Source organism: Carcharodon carcharias, chromosome 10 (assembly GCF_017639515.1).
Source record: "Carcharodon carcharias isolate sCarCar2 chromosome 10, sCarCar2.pri, whole genome shotgun sequence".
NCBI lineage: Eukaryota > Metazoa > Chordata > Chondrichthyes > Lamniformes > Lamnidae > Carcharodon > Carcharodon carcharias.
In genome coordinates this window covers 10,108,949-10,121,400 of record NC_054476.1, presented here as the reverse complement: position 1 = coordinate 10,121,400, position 12,452 = coordinate 10,108,949, and the positions used below count along the sequence as shown (strand labels likewise).

The 12,452-nt window shown below is 45.2% G+C and overlaps 1 protein-coding gene across 3 annotated transcripts in view; it reads right to left on the bottom strand.

Moving 5' to 3' along the window:
- lrp4 (low density lipoprotein receptor-related protein 4) overlaps positions 1-12,452 on the bottom strand; it is a 422,664-nt gene that overhangs the window by 71,718 nt on the left and 338,494 nt on the right. For all 3 annotated transcript variants that reach the window (XM_041197751.1, XM_041197752.1, XM_041197754.1), the window contains exon 15: positions 1,729-1,905. In XM_041197751.1, the coding sequence (XP_041053685.1) occupies positions 1,729-1,905 (177 nt within the window). The remainder of the gene's footprint in view (positions 1-1,728; positions 1,906-12,452) is intronic.

Here is a 12,452-nt window from a genome sequence, read left to right as displayed (position 1 = left end):
ATACACACACACTTGTACAACACACACATATACTACACACACACGTATACTACACATATATACTACACACACACAACACACACAAACATATACTACACACACACAACACACACACACATATACCACACACACACATGTATACTACACATATATATACTACACACACACATACACAACACACACACATATACTACACACACACACAGCGCACACATACTACACACACACACACATACACACATACACATATACAACACACAGGTATACACACACACACACATATACTACACACACACACACATACACTACACACACACACACATACAACACACACATGTACAACACATACACGTACTACACAAGCACGTACTACACACGCACGTACTACACACAACACACAACTACACACACACACATATTACATGTACACACACATGTACTACACACACACACACATACACACACACAAATACACACACACGTATACTACACACATATATACTACACACATATATACTACACACATACTACAAACACACACATGTATACTACACACACACACACACATATGCTACACACAAACACATATACTACACACACACGTACACTACACACACACACACACACACACACACACACACACACACAAACACAGCTACCCAAATGGTCACACAACCATCCATACATTCTGCAGTGTTGTGGGCTGCTATGGTCGATGGCCTCTCACTCTGACTGCTGACAACGAATGGATCATCGCAAACACTGATCCTGTTTCCTGAGCTGAATACACTGCAATAGATCAGCAAAATACTAGAAGCTCAAGCAACGAGACTGTGTAGTTCTGGGGTAATAAATAAACATCTGTAAAACACCGGGGAGTTAGCTTCACCAACTTGTGTAGGTTTATCAGCCCTTTTAGAGTTCAAACTAAAATTTACATTTACAGCATGGCTGCTTTGAAGAAGCTTGCAATTTAAAAAAGAAAAAGATTTCAATGGACCATGATGTTCAAGTGAAACAGACAATTAACTCAATGAAAATAAAACCAAATAGATGAAGTGCAACACAAGCAAGCCTCCAGATTCCAATTTTTATTTTGTTCCCTATAATCATAAAAACTGAAGCAATTTAATGAAAATTACAATTTGCTGTATAATTTAAAAAAAAATGAACCTGACAATCAATATGTCCAAAGACTAATGTGGGGTCATAAGGGCCAGGATTTTATGGCCCTTCCCACCCGGCAGGATATTACAGTCCCGCCGAACTGAATGGAGATTTAAATGACTCGCCACATCTGCTGTTGGGGTTGGGGGGGTGGGTGGGGGGGTGGAAGAGACACCACAGCTGGGCTGTAAAACCCTGGCCATAGATTCTGGTTCTGCTTCAATATAATTCTACACAAGTGATTCCAAAAAGAGAAATCAAACCAACTTGGAGGAAATTGAAGTCAGCCGTTATCGATGATATCCTGGTCTATGTTCCAGGGCTACGGTATGTGAAAATAAATGTATTAAATCGAGATCTTGAAGAAAGATAAATAACTTTGCTTACCCAAGTTGAAACTGGGGAATGCGATTTTTTTCAAAAAAAAAGGAAATGAAACCAGCTCCAATTTTTAAAAAAAAAAGTATTTACTCTTCTCCTTGTCTTTAAATTGCAGGAACGAAGATTGAAGCACATGTGAGAATCGTCCAAGCTTATGTCCTTCTTCATGGTCCTTCTTACCTGCTGGCTGTCTCTGCGGGTGAAGTGTGTGAATATCCATTGGGAAATGGAGCTTATTGCGGATAATCTCCTGGTTTTTCCCAGTAAACTTGTTGGCGCTATTTATGCTCTTGGTGTGCCAGTCTGTCCAGTACAGGCTGTCTTCAAACACCGTGATGGCAAAAGGGTGAGGCAGGCCTGAAATGACAAAGTTTAACATGTTAAGTCGTTGGCCAGGCCCTTGAGACGGCGACTCACCACGTGACACTGGACGGTTATGGAGCTTCTGAAAAGGCAACCACACTCCGGCATTTCGCCAAGTCGGGATGACTCGGGAGCCCCTTGAACGTGGCGGGTGGGACCGGATTCTGGGATACACGCTCCCATTCCGTTCCAGGTTCTGACAAATTTCGCCGGCACAGGATAAGGATGCAGGTAGCCTGCCCATGGCAGCTCCAACTCTAATTCCCACCCCACCCCTCCACCCCCCACCCACAATATTAGTGGAGTCGGTCATCTTCAGTAAGGGTGACTCAGAGCCTCTCAGTGGAGTCGTGAATCATGGTGAAACCCCAATCCCAAATGGGGAACAACAAAAAAAAAAGAAAATTCACCTGTTCCTGAAATTCTTTCACTGACAGGCTTTGAAATACAAAAGTAAACATATTTGTTCTTACAGTTTCAATAGTTAGATGCTGCATTGCAAATTAGATGTATTTTTCTGCAATATTTGATTATACAGCTCTGTCCTGCAAAGGTAAGTTAACTATTACTACATTAGGAAACACCACCTGTGTTTTCTTCAGTGCTCTTATGCATTGAAAACTATTTTTATTGACAGGCTACCTGGTGTAGCCTAAAGACCAAATGGTTTTTCAGTTTAAATTGACACCATCATTTACGTATCAAGAGTTTATTATAGTTAAATTTGGCAGAGTTTCAAAAGGTCCTGAACCTCTTATCTCAGCAGGGTTTGTGTTCATATTTTGATTGACAGTTTTAAGAGATTATTAAAGGATTATCTATCTTTGACATGGTTAGTGAAATAGATGTTGATTTTTGCAACAGACTGACCATTTGAAGGGATTTATTTTTATTTGAATAGATTTGATGAATGAGAGATTTTTTTTCAGTCTGAAGTGCGTTTGGGTGAGAACTCTATCAGATTGTCAGAAGTTTAATTTTTTTCATTTCCATTTCAAAGACACAGCTCCTAAGGTCTGCCCCAAGTGGACACCGGGTTGTGACTATGGAGGATACATGGGGCCTGGAAGGGGCATGGGCATATGAGGGAGTATGGAAGGTGCATCGGGGTATGAGGGAGGCTTGGGGAATATGAGGGAGCATGGAGAGGGCATGGGAGCATAGTGGGGGAAGGGGAAAATGGTTTGGGTGGGGTGGATAATGAGATGAATGTTTGAGGGCTTGACATTCATCATTAAAACTGGGCTGATGGTCCAGTAAACAGAGGCATGTGTTTAGTCTGCTGGCCTGGCCATCAGTTGCCTCCTTGGGCCTACCTCCAGGGGCAGTGGGCCCGACTCAATCCAACTCCGGCTTACTCAACACGGAAATATGGCAGGCGGGGATCTTTTTAAAGGAGCTGGGTGTGCCAGGTCAGGAAGTTTACTTGGCTTGATCTTCCCACCTCCTCCACAAAGACTAAAATATATCATTAATCACAGAGTTCAATGGCCAACTATTCAGACGGGGAAGGAACTCAAAACTACTCCAAATGTGGATAGGCTAGGACACAGCTACAGTGACGGGAGCATACCGCAGTATCACAGAATCTTTACAATGCAGAAGCAGACCATTTGGCCCATCGAGTCTGCGCTGGCTCTCTGAAAGAGAATTCCACCTAGTCCCACTCTCCTGCCTTATTACTCTAACCTTGCATATTCTCTCTTTTCAGAGAGCAATCCAATTCCCTTTTGAATACCTTGATCGAACCTGCCTCCACCACCCTTTCAGGAAGTATGATCTGTGCTGAAGATCACACTGAATAATGTTCTCTTGAGTCAAGGCTATCCATTGCTTTCCTGCACTGTTATTTTCAGTTCCTCCATTGTTTAATTGTTTTGCACTTTAGCCTTTATGACAATCTCTGGTGTCACAAATGTAAACCACGTGCTTTCTCAACAGAAACATAGAAACGCACAGGGCAGGATCACTCCAGGTTTGCATTAAGTGCGGTAGCGAGTGGACAAAACGCCATTTTACCCGCCGGCCGCAATGGCGGCTTTTCACACCGTATCGTTCCAAACCCCCACCGCATTATTTATGCGTTCCCGGGAAACACGCTGTTTCCATGGCGAGCAGGCTCTCATTCGCCCGCCATACCATCACCTCGCCGCTTCAATACGCCGGGCGCCATATTTAAAGTCCAGCCATAAGCCACACATCTCAGTGTTTCCAGCCCACGGCTGCTGCAAAAGACACGGCCCCGAAAGGCAAAAAGACCGGTGGAGGAATTCCTGAAATTAAGGTCCTCGTGGACTTTGTAAACAGAGTCATCCAGGTGCAAGGTGAGGATCTGGTCCGTTCTGTGCTGACAGTGCTGCTCTACCAAGTGAGGATCCAGAGGTGCAACATCCATCAGACAACCATACCATGAGTGATGTGTCCTGTTTCACAGGCCACTGCCAAGCACTAATTATCTCCCCTTGCTTTCGCAGACACATCTGCCAAACAGCCGACAGAGTCCATTACCCAGAGCCTCCAAGCAAGCCCAAGTAAACCTCTGAAGAGGAATCTGAAGGCACCCTCCCTGAAGTCCCATCACAGCGCTCACCCACACCCTCCACCAGCGCAGAGACACACACCTCGGTGGGACCCAGCTTTAGAGTAGCCTCGGAGTCACAATCTGGTGAGCACATCGCACTGCCTGATCCACAGCTGATGGAGGCAGGGACTTCCCAGGTCCCCAGCACTCGGAGGACTGCTGGAGGCCAGACATTTGCAGGGTCCGAGTCAGATGACGAGCCTCTGGACTTGGTCGTGTCACAGTTGCTGGAGCTGCAAAGGCAAACTCGGGGTGTGCCGGTAAGTGCTGGCCAGCTGAAATTAGAAGGAATAAATGGACACTTACCTGGTGTTGAAAATTGCGTTGCCGCTCCCGTTCGCCGGTGCTGCTTTGGGGCCTGCATCGGAAGAATCCTCGCAGGCCCCAGCCAAGCCGAGATCCAGTGGATTCAAGGAGGCCACGCCCCTTTTTACAGCCCTTGCTGCCATAAAGCAGGTATGTTTAAAGGGCCAGGGAAACTGACAGGCCAGGGGAAGGTCAGTGGACAGGAGTGTCCCAAGGTTGGGTCAGGGGTGGGGTGGGAGGTGTCCCGAGGTCTGGGGGGGGCAGGTAAAGTCATTGGACGGGGGTTGGGGGGGGGTGTGTGGTTGTCGGAGATTGGGGGGGAATCCAGAAGTTGGGTAGGGGTGTCTGGAGATGGGGGAGGGGGTGTCTGGAGGTTAGGGGTGTGCGAGGTGGGGGGGGTCAGAGGTTGGGGGGAGTCCAAGGTCGGGAGGGGGCTTCTAAGGTTGGGGGTGTCGAGGTCAGTGGGGGGGTGAGGTCGGTGGTTGGGATGAGGTGGGGGTTGTCAGAGGTCGGGGGGGGGGGTGAGGTCAGTGGGGGTGATGTGGGGTAGTCGGATATTGGCCCGGGGGGTGGGGGGGGGGGGGCGAATGGGCGGAGTCCCATAAGAGTTGGGAAGATCAGCGGTTTTACAATAGTTACCCAGAAGTTAAAAGAGGTTTTGATTCTTCTGACTTTCTCTGGGTAACTATTGGTGTAACCCCGGCAAAACCATCCGAAGTTTGCGATTTAAGTCACACTTTCGGATGGTTCCCAGCACAGCACAATCGTCCCGAGGAAGTTAGCACTTCTGGGCAATTGCCATGCAAACCCTTACCTGGGAACTGGCCAGAGGGGATTCCCCAGCCCATCTTTGGGGGTAACTCCCCGCCCCCAAATCCGACACTGGGGAGCTCGGAAGTTACGGGTCAGCGTACTTTGTAGATCCGTGCACAAACCCATACGTTAATAAATTTGAATTTGGAAAAACGTGAAAGGACTTACAGGCCCAAATATTGCGTACGGAACTCAGAAGACCAGCTCCATAAACGGCGGCCTTAATTTCTTGTGTTAGTTTAAATGTCACAACAGAAATGAAACACAAGGCAAGAACCCAGCGCACATCGCTGTGTTTGTCGAAGGAATCAATCTGACCTCCAACCCTCTCACAGTTTACTTGATGGAATGTAGGTTTGGATGAGAACTATGTTTTCATGTGGGACTCGTTGAGAAAATGTAGCACTTATTTCGGAAATGTATCCTCTGTTAGAAGGTTGTATTTAGATGGCTATTGCCTCGCAGCATTTCTGGGCTGGTTTTTGGGCTGTGGCGTTCATTACTTGTCTTTAAAATAGATGGCAGATAACAGCTGGTGCAGGTGTGCACCTTCTCAAATAAAGGAAGCGAGATAAATGAGCGCAGTCATGGACTTATACTGACCATTTTTGCGCGTTTCCACATCAAACATGATCTGGAAGACATCCAAGTGAGCACCGACCAGGATCAGCCCACACAAATACAGCAAGTTACTGTTAACCCATTAACACAAAGAGCCTCAGAATTGACATCAAATTTTTAAGAATGAAATTTGTAAAACTATCCGCTTACCTGTGCTCAGCTGCAGGTCACGATGCCGCTCGAATTCCATTGCGTTACCTTTTAAAGTTCATCACATAATGGCTCAAATGCTTTAAGAATAAAAATCCCCAGACCCGAGAGCGACAGAGTGAGTGTGTCTGGATTAACCTGCTTATTATTGTTTAGGTCAAAAGCAATTTGAAGATGAGCTTTTAGACTGACGTAGAACTTCGGATTCCAGTTTCGATCATATGACAATTCAGTGTACAATGCTCCCCGAGAGGCAGTCTGTTTAAACCCCTGTAGAATGCTGGATACGTCACTATCGTCCACAAAGAAATAGTGCAACAGTCAGAGATGACCTTGGTTCAGGGGATCAGGACGTAGAATCGCTTTGGGTGGAGATGAGGAATAGTAGGGGAAAGAAGTCACTAGTGGGAGTGGTCTTCAGCCCCCCCCCCCCCCCACCCCCAATGTCAGGTAAAGTATACGAGAAGAAATATTGGGTACTTGTGATAAAGGGACAGCACTAATCATGGGTGATTTTAATCTACATATAAATTGGGAAATCAGACTGGCAGTAGTAGGCTGGATGAGGAGTTCATAGAATGTTTTCGAGATAGTTTCTTAGAGCAGCATGTTCTGGAACCAACCAGAGAGCAGGTCATATTAGACTTGGTATTGTGTAATGCAACAGGATTCATTAATGACCTCAGAGTAAAGGCACCCCTAGGTAGCAGTGACCACAATATGATTGAATTTTACATGACATTTGAAAGAGAGAGGAGTGGGTCTAAGACTAGTATTTTAAACTTAAATGAGGGCAACTATATGGGCACAAGCGCTGAGCTAGCTGAAATAAACTGGGATACTAGGCTAGAGGATAGATCAATAGAGGAGCAGTGGCAGACATTTAAGAGGATATTCAGAATGTTTAGAATAAGTATATTCCTACTCTTAAAGAAAAATTCGAAGGGAGGACCCACCACCCACGGTCAACTAAAGAAGTTAAAGAAAGCATCAAACTTAAGGAAAAAGCATATTATAAAAATGTATTCGTTCACGGGATGTGGGCGTCGCTGGCTAGGCCAGCATTTATTGACCATCCCTAACTTCCCTTAACTATGCAAAGTTGAGTGGCAGGCCAGATGATTGGTCAGAAAATAAAGGACAGCAGGAGAAAGAAATTAGAGTATGAGAGTAAGCTAGCCAGAAGTATAAAACCAGACAGCAAGCATTTCTTCAGGTACTTAAAAAGGAAAAGAGTAAGTAAACGAATTGAGAACGGGGAGTTAATAGTAGATAAGGAAGTGGCGGATGAAATGAACAAATATTTTGCTTCTGTCTTCACTATAGAGGATACAAAAAAAACTTCCAGTTAGAACTGTAAATTAAGGAATAAAAGGGAGATGGGAACTTGGTGAAATTACAATCACTAGGGAAGCAGTACTGTTCAAACTGATAGAGCTGTGGGCTGATAAGTCTCTGGGTTCTGATGGACTTCATCCTAGGGTCTTGAAAGAGGTAGCTAATGAGGGAGTAGTTATATTGGTGTTAATTTCCCAAAATTCGCTAGATTCTAGAAAGGTTCCAACAGACTGGAAAGTGGAAAATATAACCCTTCTATTCAAGAAGGGAGTGAGGCAGAAAACAGGAAACTACAGGCCGGTTAGCTTGACGTCTGTTGTGGAGAAGGTGCGAGAATCGATCATTAAGAAGGTTATAGCTGGGCACTTAGAAAAATTCAAGGTAATTGGGAACAGCCAGCATGGTTTTGTGAAAGGGAAATCATGTTTAACCAATTTATTGAGGTTCTTTGAAGGATAAAGGTGATCCTGTAGACGTACTGTACTTGGAATTCCAGAAGGCATTTGATAAGGTGCCACATCAAAGGTTATTGCGGAAATTAAAAGCTCATGGTGTGGGGGGTAACATATCAGCATGGATAGAGGATTGGCTAGCTAACAGGAAACAGAGAGTATGCATAAATGGGTCTTTGTCTGATTGGTAGTATGTGACGAGTGGAGTCCCACAGGGGTCTGTGCTGGGGCCTCAACTTATTACAATTTACATCAATGATTTAGATGAGGGGAGTGAAGGCATGGTAACTAACTTTGCAGATGACACAAAGATAGGTAGGAAGACATGTTGTGAAGAGGACATAAGGAAGCTGCAGACGGATATAGATAGGTTGAGTGAGTGGGCAAAAATCCGGCGGATGGAGTATAATGTGGGAAAATGTGAAGTTGTTCACTTTGACAGGAATAATAAAAAGGCAGAGTATTACTTAAATGGAGAACAGCTGAAGAATTCCGAGGTGCAGAGGGATCTAGGTGTTCTAGTACATAAGTCACAAAAAGTTAGTATGCAGGTACAGCAAGTAATTAAAAAGGCTATTGGAATGCTATTCTTTATTATGAGAGGAATTATTTCAGCTCTTTCCTGGACTCGAACTCAAGTTCTGTCGAAGGGTCATGAGGACTCGAAACGTCAACTCTTTTCTTCTCCGCCGATGCTGCCAGACCTGCTGAGTTTTTCCAGGTAATTCTGTTTTTGTTTTGGATTTCCAGCATCCGCAGTTTTTTTGTTTTTATAAAAGTAAGGATGTTATGCTTCAGGTATACAGGGCATTGGTGAGAACACATCTCAAATACTGTGCGCAGTTTTGGTCTCCTTATTTAACGAAGGATGTAAATATATTAGAGGTGCTTCAGAGGAGGCTTACTAGATTGATACCTGGAATGAGCAGGTTGTCTTATGAGGAAAGGTTAGACAGGCTGGGCTTGTTTCTACTGGAGTTTAGAAGAGTGAGGGGTGACTTGACTGAGGTAGATAAGATCCTGAATGGTCTTGACAAGATGGGTGTGGAAATTATGTTTCCTCTTGTGGGCGAGTCCAGAGCTAGGGGGCAATGATTTAAAATTAGGGGTCGCCCTTTTAGGATAGGGATGAAGAGAAACTCTTTCTTTGAGAGTTGTGCGATTTTGGAGTCAGAAGGCGGAGTCATTGAATATCTTTAAGGCAGAGGTAGATAGATTCTTGCCGGGCAAGGGAATCCAAGGTTATCAGAGATAGATGGGAATGTAGAATTAGAAATACAAACAGATCGGCCATGATCTTATTGAATGGCGGAGTAGGCTTGAGGGGCCAAATGGCCTACTTCTCCCCCTATTTCTTATGTTCAGAAGAAAATTGAATTCATACCATTAAACTTTCAGGATCACTGGATGGGTACATATATAGAATACATTATCTCCACTGGGATTGTTTAGTAAACCATTGCAAAACCAATTTAAAAATAACTTTGTTAAAATGCCCCAAATGTCTAATTCTCTTTCTATTGCAGCCTGTCATACAAGGTAGTAGGAAGATGGCTGGAGCTCCATCAATGTGCAGAAAGCTGATATTCCTTAATTTGTATGTGAAGGATTCAAAACACAGGTTTGTGAATTGATCTAAATTGAGGAAATGTGGCCCTGGATTTTCACACCTCCGCCTTTGTCAGAACAGAGGTTGGGGGCGGGGTGGGGGGGGAGATTAAAACATGGCAAGCAGGAGCCAATTATGGGATTCCCGCCACCATTTCAGTTGTGTGGGATTTTTGTGGCCCCAGAATAAGAATGTGGATAGCGAGCCTGCACACAGCAATCCTGGCCTTGCCTATTCAATTGAGGGGTGGGCATTATAGAGAACCCACTATTTCCATGGAGTCGTGCTCATTTCATTAGGAGACTTCGATCACGGAACCTCAAGAGGAGTCGTGAACCATAGGGGAAGCCTGTAGTGGAGTCAAGAACAACTGCAGCCGTCTGTTGGACTGCTTCAGAGTGGAACAGATAGCCAATCTGTCAACCAAAGGAGTCTGCCATCTGTTGAGAGAGATGGCCACCTGTTCAGCCTGCTTCACATGTTTCAGTGTATTTAGCTCTGGAGCCTTCGTTTATATTGCTGTGAGATGGAATCCCATTTATGAATGCTTGGCTGAGTTCCAAACACCACAAATGGATTCTGCTCTGTAGGTGTTGCTTATACAGCTGTCAATGGGACAGAGCTTTGTTTGACTGGCAGTTTTGTGAACTGTTGAGAGCATCGTGTTTCTTTGAAGTGGTTTTTGAATGAACGCTTGTTTATCTTGACAGTTTCATGAGCATTTCAAAGGCATCTCAGTGTTATCAGTGGGCTCATGAGTTCTGTCCAAAGTGGATAATGGGTGAGTGAGTATGAAAGATACATGAGGGGAAAGGAGGATGCATGGGGGATGTGAGGAGGCATGGGAAGGATCTAAAATCTTCCCAATAGGGGACATGGGAGGTGAGGGATGAGGGCTCAGGTGCCTAACAGTCATTTACATAGACAAGGTCCCAGTGAACAGAGGATGATTTCAAACCTGCCCGCCTAGCACCTGAACCATCTCCATTCCTCCCTCAGGCCCGATTCCGGGGGGGCAGCCCCGACTCCAGCCTACCCCCACCATCTTACAATGAAAATACCACAGACAGGTATTGCTGAGCAGGCAGCAGGTTTACGAGGCTGGGAAATAGCCCAACTCATAGTTCCCGCTGCCTGGGTGAATTTCGGGGAGATGGTTTGCTTCAACTCTCACGAGGGCATCCTCAACACTGGCCAGCTTCAATTTGGATAGCACAGTGGTTTTCTTTAGAAATACTGGATTAACAAGATCTGACTGAAACCAGTTTAACCTAAAAAATGCAATACAGCAGAATGTTCAAACTGACTAAAACCACAGAATATGGTCTCATTTGTCTTCTGAATCAATTAGATTTAATAATCTTATTGCCCTTAAATTTTATTGCAGTGCTAAAATGCTGATGGATAGAATAATCTGCAGATACTGGTAAGTGACTATTAGTCAGCGTTAATGATTGAATACAAATGATGAAACGTCAGGTCATGAGACCTCTCTCAGGGTCATTTCATACGTATCGTTGATGAAAGGTGACCTACTTAAGCATGATCAGTAATCTTAAAAATTAATTATTTAAACTGCACTGCACAATATAAGCTGGATATTTTGCCCTTAATAGGGATTGGCATGGAGCAGACTGGCATGAAATTTTGCCATGTTGGCTGATGGGCCAGTTTGCCAACACCATCTGACCACTGTGCCATTTTCCTGGAGGCAGGGTGGGGGTTGGCAGGATTACCCACCCATAAAAGTGGCACAGGTCATCAATTAAGGATCTTTAAAGGCCTTTTCAGGCCTCTTCTCAGAAAGGGACAATTTTTGAAACTCCCTCCCCCCTCACCACTAGGGAGTTGAGGACGAGGCCAGCTGCCTGGAGATGACCTCTCAGCAGCAGACTGGCAGGGCCAGCACTCCAGGCAGAGGGCCCTCCCCACCTGTCTGGCTCCAACTGCAACTGCAATCATAGAGGTGCCCTCTCCACCTCAGCTGCTAAGAGCATTTTGTTTTTTATTGTTCTTTCATGGGACGCGGGCATCACTGGTAGGACCAGCATGTTGCCCGTATCGAATATGGCTTGAGAAGGTGGTGGTGAGCTGCCTTCTTGAACCGCTGCCGTCCATGTGGTGTAGGTACACCCACCCGTGCTGTAAAGAAGGGAGTTCCAGGATTTTGACCCAGCGACAGTGAAAGGACAGCGATGTCGTTCCAAGTCAGGGTGGTGTGTGGCTTGGAAGGGAACTTGCAGCTGGTGGTGTTCCCATGTGTCTGCTGCCCTTGTCCGGTCACCGATGTGGAAGGTGCTGTTGAAGGAGCCTTGGAAAGATGCTACAGTGCATCGTGTAGATAGTACACACTGCTGCCGCTGCGTGTCAATGATGGAGGGAGTGAACGTTTAAGCTGGTGGATGGGATGCTGATCAAGCGGGCTGCTTTGTCTTGGATGGTCTCAAGTTCCTTCAGTATTGTTGTAGCTGCACTGCTAAGGACTTGATTTTTCATACAGGTTTCTCCTAAGAAACAGTGAGCTTTATTTATAGGGCTTCAACATGCTTGAATCAAGATCAACAACTAGGCAAAAACTTTACCCCTAAGCTTCCACGCTTAGGGCTGATTCGTTCACACTGTCATATGATACTACACAATACAATAAGTCTTAAAGCTACAGTCACCACAT